Source organism: Esox lucius, chromosome 9, assembly GCF_011004845.1.
Source record: "Esox lucius isolate fEsoLuc1 chromosome 9, fEsoLuc1.pri, whole genome shotgun sequence".
Taxonomy (NCBI): domain Eukaryota; kingdom Metazoa; phylum Chordata; class Actinopteri; order Esociformes; family Esocidae; genus Esox; species Esox lucius.
In genome coordinates this window covers 10,472,663-10,488,975 of record NC_047577.1, presented here as the reverse complement: position 1 = coordinate 10,488,975, position 16,313 = coordinate 10,472,663, and the positions used below count along the sequence as shown (strand labels likewise).

Sequence of the window (16,313 nt, the reverse complement as noted above, 5' to 3'; positions counted from 1 at the left end):
TCTCTTCCTCACTCAAAACTTTTCTTTTCAACTTTCATTTCCATTCATAGGGGTGATAGTGATGATGGCAGTGGTACTGGCAGTAGGGTTAAAAAATTAAGAAATACTTCATTATTTCAATATTTAAGACCTCAACGGAAGGTTAGATATCTCTCATAATGTGACTGCAACCTTATGGCAATTGAGATGAAGTGGATATACTGTGGATACCGCTGTTTATGTGATCCCCCAACAACAGTGCCACTCAGAACTAAGAACATATAAAGTTGGTTGGTTATATTAGATTGTATCGTAATACAGCCTCTAAACTTATTCGATGTATCTCTTGGTCGAAATCTGTTTCATCTGTTGTTGGTAATTAAAAAGATCTCACAGTCCCCAGTTTGGGAAGCCATTAACCCTAGTTATTCTCCAGACAGACTGCAGTTGAATTCTGGCATCTCCTGGTGGAATTCTGGAGCCACTGCAGGGTTGAAATGAGAAGGAGGACTTCGGCCCAAATGACTGCCTAATTTAGCAGTTTTTAAATACCTAATGTTGTGAGCCAGACAGATTTTCCATGGATCTTGATTTTTAGTCCAGGACTAAGCACAATCTGTGACCTGGAAACTATGGGGATGTGTTCTCTGTGACCCCACCCTCCACTGGTTTTCAGTTGTTTTTGTGAGGCGTAGTGTGTTGCATGTGTGTTATAACAAAAATGTGTGGAGTGCTTAGCATAATAGAGATCCCATGGGCAGTCGCTTTATTTCTCACCTGTTTCCACTCTGAACTAATAACTCAAGAATCCCAGTTGTAAACGGTGCCTGGAGCTTTCAGGATGAAATACAACTTTATTACATGCGTCACGTTGAGTAAACCTATTACAACAAGAAAGCTACAGCCCCTTTAAACTGGCATCAGTATACAAATGTGTACTTACAGCAGTGACAATACTGCACTAAAAACAATGTTCTAGACATAACAAAGAGAATAGAATGCTGTAACTGACTGAAGAAATTCAGACCTTTTAAATAACAAAAAAAAACCACGATAGAGTAGAATAATAAGATGTATCTGACTGCTGTTTTTTCTTCTTTGTCTACGCATAAAGAAAAACAGAAATGAAACAAATGAAACTCTTGTTTGTATTTCCCTGTCTTCGTTCACATACAATGAAGAAATAAAATAATAACCTAGCGAACAGAAATGAAAAGAATGAAACTCTTGTTTGTATTTCCCTGTTTTCGTTCACATACAAGGGAGTTAAATAATAGCTCTCAGGAACATAAAAGTCTCAATCTAAATTATTAGAAAACGTCTTTATGTTTGTTTTCCTGTTGGATTTTTTTCCTAACGGACTTGTAAGGTTCCCATTTCTTTCAAGTGGCTTCACTCCTCTTTCGCGCTGATGATCTTCAGTCTCCTCCATCCATCCTTGCCTCCTCTCTCCCCTGTGTCCAGTCCGCACAAACTCTGAAGAGATTATCCCAGCACCGTAACCAGCGTCCCTCCCCTCCGTTTTCTCCTCACTACTCTTATTCCCTCCTTTTCTGTCTCTTCAGTCCTTCCGCCAGCGGTTCTTGGGTTTCGTCTCAGGCAGCGGTGGGGGAGGGGCCGGGGTGGCCTTGGCGGGGGGCGGAGTCTCTTTCTTGCCCAGGCTGCTCAGTAGGGCGGGGAGCTCCACGCTGATCACCTTCTCTATGTTGTCGATCAGGCATCCCGACGTCCAGCTGCAGTGAGAGGACAGCTGCTTGAATCCTGACGGAGGGTTGATGCCGAAGAAGTCCTGGTAGGCCTCTTTGTCGGGCAAATCAAACTTGCTCACCTGGAGAGTGAAATCGCACGCAAGGACGAAGAAGGTTATACTCGCCGCTTATAAGCATCATATAACTTTCAAACTTCCCGCGAGCACATCACACGCCCCCCCGCGCACTCTCTTACGTTGGTCTTGGCCAGGATGGACTTGAAGATGTAGAACTTGTCGGGGTCCGAGACGATGTCCTCGAACACCTCGTGGGGGTCGCTGAACCAGCCCAGCTTTTCGTGGTAGGTGTGGAGGTAGCGGTCCACCAGGAGGGCATGGATCCTGACCCGGATGGCGTGCTGGCGGATGAACGCGATCTTGTTCTCCAGCTGGTTCTCAATCACCTGAAAGTTAAAAAGGAGATCGTTGCAAATTCTTCACAGAGACACCGACGCCACACGAAGACACTGATAACACACACACACACACACACACACTCATTGCAAAATTCGACTGAATGATCAACGGCATCAGCCGTTACCTAGGAAACCTCATGCCAGCAAACCATTCGCCATTCCAGGTCGGCCCCCATGTCCGCACAGCCGGGCGTGTGCCGGAACACAATCGGTGTGTTTGATGAAGTGATCCACTTCCCTAGCGACTTAGTCAACCAACCTGGTTGAGGTCCTCAAGCAGTGAGACCTCCTCCTGAATGAAGAGCTGTCGGTTGGTGTCGGCTGCGTACTCCGACGGCCAGAAGGAGCTGACGTAGACCCTGGGCGGCTCTGTGGCGTTGATGAGGGGGGCCATGGACCAGAACAGGGCGCCGTAAACACGCATCAGGTCCTGCGTGGCCAAATTGTCCGCCTTGTTGAGGATGATTCGGATCTGGGACTCTCGACCCTGAACGGACGGAGAAAACAGTTCAGAAAACGCTCATCAAACGTTTCACTCTTAGACGTGAAAGGAATGTAGGTTTTAAAATGTCCCTTCAAAATAGACCAAACCGAATGTTAGCTTCTTCCTAGTTGCTTTTATGGGCATATTCGATATGACCTCTGACCCACCCATTGCTACTGTTGTAATAATTCATGCTTCACACTCGTTAACCTTCATTTGTTTGAACAGCGTCGCCAGCTCTCCGCCCACATCCAGCTTGGTGGGGTCAAACATCAGGAAGATGAGGTCCGCGCGATCGATGAACCACTGGCACACTTCACTGTAGGGGTATCCTGGGGAATCGGAGGGGTCAATTAGCCTGTTTCACCGAAGGTTGTGAACATTTAAAACCTCAACCGATCAGAGTCGGGCCAGTTGACGAGGTGTCAGTGTGAAAATCAACCGATGTGATCTTGAGCAAAGGCCAGTGGTGGGCGTCCACTAAATGACTAAACGTTTACGACTGGACCCAAGGTTACGTTATGAAAGTTCGACAACTCAAACATGTTGAGTCAGAAAGAGTGATGGGATACGTTTGTATTTTAATCTTGGGGCCAGGACGCCACAGAAGGCTGATCTCACGGAGTTCAGCGGCTACGCTAAGTCGATCGCTCTAAGAGACACGGCGGCGTATTGGAGGCCCGTCTCCGTTCTTCTCCCACCTCTCTCCTGCTGCTTGCGGTTTTCAATAATCCCGGGCGTGTCCACGAGGGTGACCCTCTCCAGCAGCTTGTGGGGCATCTCTATCCCCACCAGCCTCTCCAGGAACCCCTGGCCGAACTTCTCCAGAGGAGAGAAGGACCTGGAGTTGTCTGCTGCCATGACGATGCCCTCCACCGTGCGGGACTTCTCCCCATGCATCACGACCGTGTACTCAGAGGTAGTGGGCTCGGCACCTGTGGGGCGGGGGGCACGGGACGGGACGGGACGGGACGGTTGGAGAGAAAGACGGAGAGGTGGAGGAACAAGTGAGAAACCAGACGTCAGAACCTTGCCACACCTAATGTATTTAATATGACTTTGGATTTCAATGATTCAAGAGGCGTCTATATGGCGTGGACAAATACATAATGCTAACATAGATAATGAAAAGAAAAACGAATACTATGGTGTTTTTATATTTAATGGTGTGAAACCGATATTGATTAGCAATTGATGGGTGATAGCCTGATGCACACCACACTTCTGAGTCAACTGGTCATCACCTGTGTAGAGTTGCTGTGGGGTGTCATGGATACCCAGGAGGTAGTTGATCATGGAGGACTTGCCTACAGACCAGGGCCCCAAGAACAGAACCATTGGCTTGGAGGTGATCTCTCCATCTGGAGAAGGGGAAGAAGTGGATGACAAAAGCGAGAGAATGGAGAGTAGGGGCAAGGGGGAGAGAGAGAGATGGAGGGAGAGAGGAGGACAAAAAGAGAGGACATTTTGAGAAAGGTGCTTTCTGCTGTCGAGGGAGGTTCTTTTCTGTCCCTTTCAACAAAACCATAGACTGCTGACAGGGTGAGGACGGCATTGGGAATGAAAATGAACTCTCCCTGTAGGAACCCCATATGAATAGGACACCTAATCAATTTGGATTTCCAGCAACAAGGAGAAAAGGTGATGTGGTACTCCACTGGATGACGCAGTACCCCCTAGAAAATGTTTTTGTTCCAGAATTTCCTTGGTAAGTCAGAACATCAGCTCATTTACACCACTGTAAATGGCTGACACCTTAACATCAATGTCAGATGTGCATTGCACACGCCGATCCAGTTACTGACTGGGTTTATGTTTCAGTAAGTTACCAAAGACAACTGACTGGTTCAGACAACAGGCATCGGAGGACTGGGACAAAGTTGGTTACTTCTTTATCACAGACTAGTTATTACTGTATCACAGACTAGTTACAACTGTATCACAGACTAGTTATTACTGTATCACAGACTAGTTACAACTGTATCACAGACTTGTTATTACTGTATCACAGACTAGTTACAACTGTATCACAGACTAGTTATTACTGTATCACAGACTAGTTACAACTGTATCACAGACTAGTTATTACTGTATCACAGACTAGTTACAACTGTATCACAGACTTGTTACAACTGTATCACAGACTAGTTCCTACTGTATCACAGATTAGTTCCTACTGTATCACAGACAAGTTTCTACTGTATCACAGATTAGTACCTACTGTATCACAGATTAGTACCTACTGTATCACAGATTAATTACTACTGTATCACAGATTAGTTACTACTGTACCACAGATTAGTTCCTACTGTATCACAGATTAGTTGCTACTGTACCACAGATTAGTTCCTACTGAATCACAGATTAGTTACTACTGTACCACAGATTAGTTACTACTGTACCACAGATTAGTTCCTACTGTATCACAGATTAGTTGCTACTGTACCACATATTAGTTCCTACTGTATCACAGATTAGTTGCTACTGTACCACATATTAGTTCCTACTGAATCACAGATTAGTTACTACTGTACCACAGATTAGTTCCTACTCTATTACCTGTGACCTCGTGTGTTCTAAGCTCGTTGTACTTGTAGGCTGTTTCCAAGGGCTTAATGGCAGAGTGGTAGATGTTTTGCAATTTCTTCAGTGCAGCTGGAGAGGAGTGATGGATGAGAGAGAGATGATGAAGGGGAGAAGGAAAAAAGGGGAGAGGAATGCCGGGTGTGGCGATGAAGAGAAAGGATTATATCACACACAAGATCCAACCAAAATGTGACCTCCACTCTCAATCCCTCTGAATGGGAGAGGTGCAGGGATGCCCAGGGATACCCGGGGAAAAATCTGGGTTAAATCTCTTACTGACGGGCAGAACGAGTCTATCACCAAATGGGTGCGACTGAATTTATTCAGGTCATAATATTTTCAGGTCATAACCTGATCACGTTGTGTTTGTGCTGGCCACAACATTGTCCTTTTACTGAGTTCAGCAGAATAAGCGAACCAGGCATTATAAGCCATTGTGGTCAATGCAAATGTTCCTAATGTTTCTTTTTCAATTGAAATCTTTGTGTGTCCGTCTTCTTTGCTTGCTCCCTACCTGAAAACTCAGGCGTGGGTTCAGCAGTGGTCAGTCGGAGTGTGTTGTCGATGTGGGAGCGGTCTCTGAGCTTCGTGGTCGTTGCGTCCTCATCCGCCACTGCGGATGAAGAAAAGAAAGTCAAAATGTTTCATTTTATTAAAAGCAACCTGCTGTGAGTGGATACGAGGGCAAATACAACATGAAGCTTTGGATAAATAGTTAAGAACAGCATCTGTGTGTTATGTTTGTCTTTGCTTGGACATGAGCCAACACCTTTAAGTTGGCTGATATAAAGTGCCAGTACTCAGTCACGCCACTAGATGACAGTAGACAGTAATACATCACCAGCAATCTGACACTAATTAAATTGGACAGCACAAATTGGCCAAATGAGTGGATGTCAGTGACTGACTTAACAAGTGCCCAACTGCTGACGCACCCCCACATTCTGAAATGACAAACTAATCTCTAATCTAATCTTCAAACTGTGAGTTGACACCCTGACTGACTTTATAGGACTTTATAGAAAAAAAACAATCGGGAAGGTCAGAGGTCACTCATTTAGCAGACGCTTTTATCCAGAGCAACCAACAGCGGGGATAGCACTCACCTGCTTATTGGAAGAGGTGGGGCCCTGCAGTCGATTGTATTCACTACAGTTCTAACGGAGGGTCATAAGGGGGTCTGTTGCAGACTGGTCAGATAGAAATCCATTGTGTTCACTACAGTTCTAACGGAGGGTCATAAGGGGGTCTGTTGTAGACTGGTCAGATAGAAATCCATTGTGTCCACTACAGTTCTAACTGAGGGTCATAAGGGGGTCTGTTGCAGACTGGTCAGATAGAAATCCATTGTGTTCACTACAGTTCTAACGGAGGGTCATAAGGGGGTCTGTTGTAGACTGGTCAGATAGAAATCCATTGTGTCCACTACAGTTCTAACTGAGGGTCATAAGGGGGTCTGTTGCAGACTGGTCAGATAGAAATCCATTGTGTCCACTACAGTTCTAACTGAGGGTCATAAGGGGGTCTGTTGCAGACTGGTCAGATAGAAATCCATTGTGTCCACTACAGTTCTAACGGAGGGTCATAAGGGGGTCTGTTGCAGACTGGTCAGATAGAAATCCATTGTGTCCACTACAGTTCTAACGGAGGGTCATAAGGGGGTCTGTTGCAGACTGGTCAGATAGAAATCCATTGTGTTGAACAGATTTGCATAATCACGTTCCAGCTCCATACCATTTCCATCTGCGACATTATCTAGAACACCAAACTTTGACCTGGCCCTGCCGAACAGAACACCGGGCGATTTCCCGACCGTGAAAATAGAAACACTGATTGACCGCGGCATCTGCCGCGGAGCTCGGCAGCCCTCGACTTCGGCCACGTTGTTGTATCAGTGTCCATCTGTCCGTCTATCTCTCAGTCTCTCCCACTATTTCTGTCCTGTTTATTTTGGGCCCGGCTAGGGGTTATTTCTAAGGCCACCCTCAACCACACGTATCAGGTTCCGCGACCCGGGCCGAGAATGAGAGAGGAAGAGAAAGAGCGGCGGCGCAAGAATGGCAGTACAGGGGTTTTAAGAGAAAGGGGCAGAAGAGACGGGTAGAGGAGAGGAGAAAAGATGAGTTAAGAGAGAGGTTGATGGTGGGGGGGATGGATAGAAGGGAGGGGAATGTATTTTTAACAGCTGGTATCAATACTCAGGCGCCCAATGAGACAGAATGTCAACTGATTACAGTGGTACATATGCATCATGGCTGAATGAATTGGAGATGACCCTGAATACCTTTTGTCATCATGGTCCTTCAGAGTAACACTTTATAATGAGGTAATATTCATAAAGGGTAAAGGGTCACCTTTTTAATTGTTATTTAATCATTGGTATTTTCATTATAAAAGGTTATTTACATATACATATACACACACACATATATATATATATATATATATATATATATATATATATATATATATATATATATACATATATATATACATACATACATACATACATAACTGGTAAAAAAGAAAAAAGGGCCTCCACAGTCAGTTCTATCCAAAGAGTGAGACAATATTAATCTCTTATTTGCATAATTTTCAATTGTTGCACAGATCTGAATGGTCCTCAGGAACCATAAAGGGTTTATAATGGATTTGCAAATTCATAAATATACCTCAATAAGACATTAACAATTTATGAACAATTTACAAATGTTACTGAAAGTGTTACCCAAATGTTAACACACTCAAAGACAAAAGTACCCACATTATTTGTAAAAGTAAAATATTTCTCATTAAAATTTGAACTATACAGGCCACTGTACCTCTCACTCGTGATTTTGTTGCTTTTCCTGGCACATCCTCAGTAGTCGCCTCCTCCACATCAGTCGCCTCCTCCACAGTAGTCTCTTCGTTCACCAACTCCTCCTCATCCTTCACCTCCTCAGGAGCCACCTCCTCAACCACATCAACTGCTTCCACCACAGTTTCCGGGACAGCTTCCACAGATTCTGACGTAGCTTCCATGGGTTCCGGAATGGGTTCTGGATCAGAATCAACTACAACAGGCTGTTGTTCTTGTTCTGCTTCAATGTCAGACTCCAACAGCTCTGAAATAACATTCTCCATCACAACCTCTGGTTCTGATTGAAACCACTGAGGTTCAGCCACAAGTTCTAACTCGGCTTCAGCCACTACTGTCACCTCTTCAATAACTGGATCCTCCACAGCTTTTTCTGTCGTCTCTGGAAGGCTCTCTGGGACAACCTTTTCCTCTATAGGGGCTTTGATAACATCCTCAGACGCTACTGTCTCCTCTGGTGCTTCCGCTACTTCTTCTACCTCCTCAAACACTAGTTCCTCTGCTGATTCTTCCTCAGCAGGTCCTGTCTCCACAGCCCCGGCTTCCTCAACTGTTTCCTCTGCAACATTTTCGTCCACAGCATCTGACTGTTCCTCATCCCCAGCTTCAGGTTCTGCTTCTGCCTCAGATTCAGGTTCTGCTTCAGCTTGAGGTTCTGCCTCTGTCTGAGCTACAGATTCTGCCTCTTTCTCTGTGCCATCTTCAAGTTCTGCCTCTTCCTCTGTCTCACCATCAGATTCTGCTTCTACCTCAACCACCTCTCTGGCCTCTTCATCTTCTTTCTCAGACAAGGCAGCTTCCCCCCAAAGCTCTGATCCTTCAGCTTCCTCTGAGATCTCCACAGAATCGTCCTTGGCTACCGTCTCCTCGGACGTAGCCTTTTCTTCTTCCTCTTCCTCCCTCGCCACCGCCTCTATCTCATGGGGTTGCTCCGCCTGAACAGGTGCCTCACGCTGTTCCCCGGACAGTGTCGGCAGGCGTGGTTGGCGGTCACAAGGCTGACACACAGGCCCGGGGGCTGGGGTGTCGTTGGAGGAGATCTGGCCTCCATGGTCATCGCCGGGGTCACAGGAGAGGTCACAGGGAAGTGGGAGGCGGAGGTGCAGCTCATCAGGGCTGGCTGTTTCCGCCACCAGGTCTACACAGTGACGGAGAGAGAAAGAGAGCGTGAGAAAGGTTGGTCTGCTATTGGTGAAGATGTTAGTAAAGAAAGTGAGAGGTGTAGATCAGATAGTCACAGAACAGCCATTTCAGACAGTTTAATTTCTATAACTTTCTATGACTGCAAAATTGGAGACATACACTCACCTAAAGGATTATTAGGAACACCATACTAACACTGTGTTTGACCCCCTTTCGCCTTCAGAACTGCCTTAATTCTATGTGGCATTGATTCAACAAGGTGCTGAAACCATTCTTTAGAAATGTTGGCCCATATTGATAGGATAGCATCTTGCAGTTGATGGAGATTTGTGGAATGCACATCCAGGGCACGAAGCTCCAGTTCCACCACATCCCAAAGATGCTCTATTGGGTTGAGATCTGGTGACTGTGGGGGCCATTTCAGTAGTGAACTCATTGTCATGTTCAAGAAACCAATTTGAAATGATTCGAGCTTTGTGACATGGTGCATTATCCTGCTGGAAGTATCCATCAGAGGATGGGTACATGGTGGTCATAAAGGGATGGACATGGTCAGAAACAATGCTCAGGTAGGCCGTGGCATTTAAACGATGCCCAATTGGCACTAAGGGGCCTAAATTGTGCTAAGAAAACATCCCCCACACCATTACACCACCACCACCAGCCTGCACAGTGGTAACAAGGCATGATGGATCCATGTTCTCATTCTGTTTACGCCAAATTCTGACTCTACCATCTGAATGTCTCAACAGAAATCGAGACTCATCAAACCAGGCAACATTCTTCCAGTCTTCAACTGTCCAATTTTGGTGAGCTTGTGCAAATTGTAGCCTCTTTTTCCTATTTGTAGTGGAGATGAGTGGTACCTGGTGGGGTCTTCTGCTGTTGTAGCCCATCCGCCTCAAGATTGTGCGTGTTGTGGCTTCACAAATGCTTTGCTGCATACCTTGGTTGTAACGAGTGGTTATTTCAGTCAAAGTTGCTCTTCTATCAGCTTGAATCAGTCAGCCCATTCTCGTCTGACCTCTAACATCAACAAGGCATTTTCGCCCACAGGTCTGCCGCATACTGGATGTTTTTCCCTTTTCACACCATTCTTTGTAAACCCTAGAAATGGTTGTGCGTGAAAATCCCAGTAACTGAGCAGATTGTGAAATACTCAAACCGGCCAGTCTGGCACCAACAACCATGCCACGCTCAAAATTGCTTAAATCACCTTTCTTTCCCATTCTGACATTCAGTTTGGAGTTCAGGAGATTGTCTTGACCAGGACCACACCCTTAAATGCATTGAAGCAACTGCCATGTGATTGGTTGATTAGATAATTGCATTAATGAGAAATTGAACAGGTGTTCCTAATAATCCTTTAGGTGAGTGTATCTTGCTTTGACACACAGAGCCATCCTAAAGCCTAATGTAATGCACAGATGCAAAAACAAAACAAACATTTGACCTTAATAATTGTATAGATATTCAGACGTTACAGATAGCCAATTACAGTCTTTATCCTAAACAGCCTAATTACAACACTAGTCATTTCCACAACCACATTTCCTGCTTTTTCCCTATCCAGAACAAACTGAGTGATTTTCCCTTTTTTTTTTTTTTTTTTTGCAAACAGAAGTCCCCTGTTCACAACAGCATTTGACTGTGAGTAAAGACAAGAGCGGACTGATTACCCAGCACCCTCTCATATTGCCACACTCACATTTCAGCTCCTTGAATGGAGTTGTTTAGGGTAGCTTGGGTAAAGGCAGTGACCTTTTCAAGGGACACCTACAGAAAGGACTATGAGTACATCAACTGAAGTAGCCTTGGAAACTGAGCAAACTCTGAATCTAGTGGCTAAAAAGGCCTTAATAAGAACCAGTGTTTAACACCAGTCTGATACAGTATCTCACAAAATTGAGTGCACCCCTCACATTTCTGTAATTATCTGATTATATATTTTCATGTGACAACAATGAAGAAATGACACTTTGCTACAATGTAAAGTAGTGAGTGTGCATCTTGTATAACAGTGTAAATTTGCTGTCCCCTCAAAAATACACAACACATAGCCATTAACGTCTAAACCGCTGGCAACAAAAGCAAAAATGTCAAGATATAATCAAATATTTGCAAAAATGTGAGGGGTGTACTCACTTTTGTGACATACTGTTGATGACACCGAACATGCCAGGGAAAGATTATTTGTGATTGGATGTTATCTTGACAATGCCCACAGGATGTGAGAAAGGGACAACGCTCTCGGTCTCTCGGGCAAAACACACACAAACACACACACAAGGTGACAGTTGTCATCACAAGCACTAAATTGTTTACTCGTGAATCAGAGCCCAGAACTGGAAGACTGCAGACAAGAGGACACAGAGTAAAGAGAACGCCACTGGGTTTGTCATGGCCAGTCAGATGCTGTCACTAAGCTCTCCGCCCTGCCTCATTCGATCACGTCGACTCAGACGCAGCTCACGGCAACGCTGAAGATCAGAGCTCAAAGGGCTTTTCCGTGCTTTTGCAGGTTTAACCGTGAGATGCGACATTGGAAAGTAGCAGCCCCGCGTATAATTAGTTCTGTCTGCGCACTGCAGTTGACAAACGTGTGTTGGTGACCAATGCATAATGTCACGGAAGGCTTTACAGATGAACGTTGGCTCAAAGACGTTTTGCACACTAGAAATGCACACTAGACATTTCACACTAGAGGGAGTCGTTTGTATGAGTTGTGACTACATGCTTTTATTTCGTTTGGCATTATTTAGTAGTTAAAAGTTTTTAGTTGAGAGTTGTGATATGTGCTTAGCATTGACATTGCGGGAGAAAGCAACGAGATTTGACTACTTTGCAAACAAAGAACACTGCTGTGAGTGTGGAGACTATAATCATCAGGACGTTTAGTAATCTGTAAAAGACGAGGGACTCCATCATGGAAGAACTACTGATAAACTAGAGCACCGAGGATGACCAAACATGCACCTACACACTGCCATTAGTTGCTCTGGATAAAGAGCATCTGCTAAATGACATAAATGTCACAGTAAATGCACATGGATTTCCAGGGCTCTGCTCATGGATCTCTTCGGACAAAGAGAGGGCATCGCTGATCCATCCGGTCATTAAGCAGCATTCCAAGTGGCAAGACATTAGAGCTTGTAATGCTAAGGTTGTGGGTTCAATTCCTGCATGGATCAGTAGTAAACTCACCGCCATCCTAGGCACTTACTGCACTATAAGTGCCTATGGGCGCTCGTGTTAAGTAACGTACCGTAACATCTATTTAGGTGCACGACAGTTGCTAATATTTGTCCTGAATTACCAGTCTTCTACAGACAGGGGGCAGTAAAGGAGACTTTAAGGGCATAATGTAACCGACCTACGGTCGTAAAGAGTACCCCATAGATATTAGTGCACTGGGTGCCCCAAATGCCATGTGTGTGTGTCTGTGATTTGAGGTTCGGTTGGACAGTTGAGAGAGTGTGGGTAAGCATGTGTGCGTGTGTTTAACTGGAGGACCGTAAATCGTTGCAATTAGAAATCTAGGGAGGCCCAAATAAAATGCTTGCCCCTTCCCTTGTCGTGTCTGGCCGTACGGCCTCCACGGACACAGTGCGACAGCGTCCGCATCACTGGTCTGAGCGCGTGTCTGTCGGCTGTCTACGTGTTTGTCGGATGGCATACAGAAGCATGCGACTGCAGAATCAATCGTCGGCACAGCGACATTAACATTGATTTGAACAGTCCGCCGTGGTCAGGCTACCAACGTTCCTGAGGGATCTTTTGCCCGCGTTTACTTTCATATAATATGACGACGGATGCAGGAAACCGAGATGTCGTTTGATAGTGACGTGAAAAAACAGACAATCCAGACCGAATCTTATTGTTTAACACTGTGGTATGAAACGTAAGGTATGAAGTTAATTGACCAGTTACATCATCGGCTAATTTCATACACGAAAGAAAAATAGGATAAGTTAAACTCTATGATCAATAGAAATGTAGACAAATGAACGAGATCGAATTCTGCAGTCGGTTGCAATGAAGCAGTTTAACTGAATTCTAGTTAGGGATGTGGGAGGGAGGGAGAAAGAGACTGAGAGAGTGAGAGAGAGAAAGAGAGAGGCAGAAATGAGAGAATGAAAATAAATAATCGCTAGGGTTTTTCTAAGGAGTGAGAGGGAGAGAGAAAAAAGAGAGAGAGAGAGAGAGATTGGGGTGGGGGGAGCGAGATAAGTAATTGTTTTGGGGTGGTCTTATGTAATGTACTCCAGACGAAAACAAAACCAGCCCGACACTGATTAACCAGCATTCAAGCCTCAAACGACCCTCAGGTGAATTGCTCCCGGTGGTTGTAGAACAGCACTAGAACAACAGGTTGGTCGCACTGGAATGCGGCCATTACACAGAGGGACGGTGACCGTGGCCCACCCTGCCTCGGCAATGGGAGTACCCAGACAGAGCACACCTAAGTGGGGATGGAGAGGGACAGGTGCCTGGATCCAGGGCCCTGGACCGTGCTGCTCCCAATTAGTGATATGAATAGACCCACTGTGAGTCAGGTTGGGGGGGGGGATTATTCCTCTGCTATTTTCGGGAGACGTGACGAGGTCCTTTCCTGACAATTGTCACCGCTGGCCTTTGACATTGCTAGTTCCTTATTGCGCATATCTACTGCAACTCTGACCAATGCCTGCACCCAGACACAGACACACACCGACAGACATTCCCACGCATAGACACACACAAACACAGACACACTGACACACACCGACAGACAGAAACACACGCTGACACACACACACACACACACACGGACACACAGACACATACAGACATTCACACTCACGCCACAGCTGCTGTCAATATGTGGGCCTCTAGCCGCGTCACCATCACCATGTATTTGTGTCGTGGCTTCCATATATGGACATCCATTATGAAGATGCACTGCCCCACAGGCCTGGAGCCACATCAGCCTCTGACATCGCCGTCCTCTCCCTTCACCTGCGGACCTGGGTCGAATCAAGAGCTGAAATTCTGTCCAACACCTTCTCTTTGTCGGACTGACAGGACAGAAGGGAGGAAACTACAAAACCCCCGGCCATCCGACTCTCTGGGTACACTCCGAAGAACGGTTGAAAATGATCTGAAACATTTAAAATCGTACAGGACCCCATGTCTGTCTGTGGCTACAGCGCACAGAGCAAACCGAAACGTGCAAAGGAAAACGTTTGAAGAATGTTTTAGGGTTTGTGTGTGTTTGTGCCAACACAGCTGCCTTTTCCCTGTGAAGCAAGGCTGGAAACGGAAACACACACAAACACACATTGGTACGGTGTCTGACTTTGGCAGCTGCACGCCCCAAGGCTCTGACCACCTGACAAGCTCCAGAAGCCTGGAAAGGTACAGCGGGTCTGAGTGACACCAAGGACAGACAAGGGTGACCCCCCCTACACCCACACACACAGGCAGCCTTAGATACACTGTCTATATACAGAACGTGGATATACAATACTACCACTGGATAAAAACTACAACCATACAGTACTACCACAGGATAAAAACTACAAGCATACAGTACTACCACTGGATTAAAAACTACAACTGTACAATACTACTAATGGTTAAAAGCTACAACGAAACAATACTACCACTGGATAAAAACTACAACCACAGTACTACCACTGGATAAAAAAGACAACAACCATAGAGTACAACCACAGGATATAATTTAAAACCATACATACATTACCACCACTGGATAAAAACTACAAGCATACAGTACTACCACTGAATAAATACAAGCATACAATACTACCACTGGATAAGAACTACAAGCATACAATGCTACTGCTGGATAGAAATTACAACCATACAATACCACCACTGGATAAAAGTCACAACCATACAATACTACCACTGCATAAAAGTCACAACCATACAATACTACCACTGGTTAAAAGCCACAACCATACAATACTACCACTGGATAAAAGTCACAACCATACAATACCACCACTGGATAAAAGCCACAACCATACAATACTACCACTGGATAAAAGCCACAACCATACACTAGTACCACTGGATAAAAGTCACAACCATACAATACTACCACAGGATTAAAATACAGCCATAAAATACCACTACTGAATAAAAACTACAGCCATATCAGAATAAGGTTTACTCAATGGCTCTCATTGCTCTGTTCAGGTGTGCAAATCCAGATCCACCATCAGTTGTCGACCCTGGTCAGCAACACGGACATTGTCACCCACAGACCAACTCACAGGCGTAGCTAGTGTGGTGGGTGATAAAATGACATTGTTCACGTCCCAGATTACCTTTTAATTCGCTCAACACACGTACAGTGTTTCTAAGGTTAACCTGAGAGAATCCGGTCCAGGATCATGACAGTGAATCTAGGGTCAGTTATCCCAGAAGACACGAGCCCACCAAGCTGCCAGCTGCACATTCAGCTGTCTCCCAGTCAAACACAGAGTCTACACCGGGGAACAGTGAACTCCCAGAATCCTTCACATGCACTGCTTTGAGGGGATTTTCTACTTCCACCCTCCGCATATAAGGTCTAACTGCTTCATCCATCCTAAGACACAAGAGCGTTTCTTAAAGTCTTCACAGAGCACCTGTAATGAACAGTGATCCAGATGGGATGCACCCCCGCTAACGTTCCCCCCATAGAAACAACCAGACATTCAGGATTCCCTTTGGCCAGATAGTGGCGATTAGAAATGTACCCATTGCGCAAAATCTCTGACGTTTTCTTCGAATATGATCTTACCTGCAGCGACCAGGGTTAGAAGGGAGATCACGCAGCACACAGAGACCGGTAGAGGTGTCATTTTGGCTGCCAGGGGCCTCCGCTCTATCACGGTAGCTATATAAACCCCCGGAGATAGGTCAGAGGGCATTCCGAGGAGGGGAGGGGCCCGGCACTGCTGAGAGGCGTGGTTTGTACGTTGCAGTGCCACAGGCTGCAGCTGTAACCATGCTGGTCGTTGTGTGTCAGACTTAAGACAGCTGTCCATCTGGTCCAAGAGGGAGGGGCTTGAGAGTTACGTCACCATAGGCATGGCAGCTCTA

General features: G+C 45.5%; 1 protein-coding gene across 1 annotated transcript; it reads right to left on the bottom strand.

Moving 5' to 3' along the window:
- Positions 1-798: 798 nt before the first annotated feature.
- On the bottom strand, positions 799-16,156 carry LOC105012107 (sarcalumenin). Its single transcript, XM_010872738.4, has 10 exons — positions 16,012-16,156; positions 8,035-9,210; positions 5,727-5,825; positions 5,186-5,281; positions 3,871-3,987; positions 3,328-3,561; positions 2,837-2,958; positions 2,402-2,629; positions 1,924-2,130; positions 799-1,807 (listed from the first exon to the last, which is right to left on the bottom strand). The coding sequence occupies exons 1-10, from the start codon at positions 16,139-16,141 to the stop codon at positions 1,541-1,543; spliced, it is 2,676 nt and encodes an 891-aa protein (XP_010871040.3). The 5' UTR covers positions 16,142-16,156; the 3' UTR covers positions 799-1,540.
- Between the last annotated feature and the right edge of the window lie 157 nt (positions 16,157-16,313).

What these genes read in the sequence shown, in the direction of transcription:
- LOC105012107 (XM_010872738.4), bottom strand. Translation starts at nt 16,141, where the DNA reads ATGCCCTCTGACCTATCTCCGGGGGTTTATATAGCTACCGTGATAGAG. An exon ending in TAGAACACACGAGGTCACAG is followed by an intron (nt 3,988 to 5,185) that starts GTAATAGAGTAG and finishes CCCCTTCTCCAG; the next exon opens with ATGGAGAGATCACCTCCAAG. An exon ending in CCCACAGCAACTCTACACAG is followed by an intron (nt 3,562 to 3,870) that starts GTGATGACCAGT and finishes CCCGCCCCACAG; the next exon opens with GTGCCGAGCCCACTACCTCT.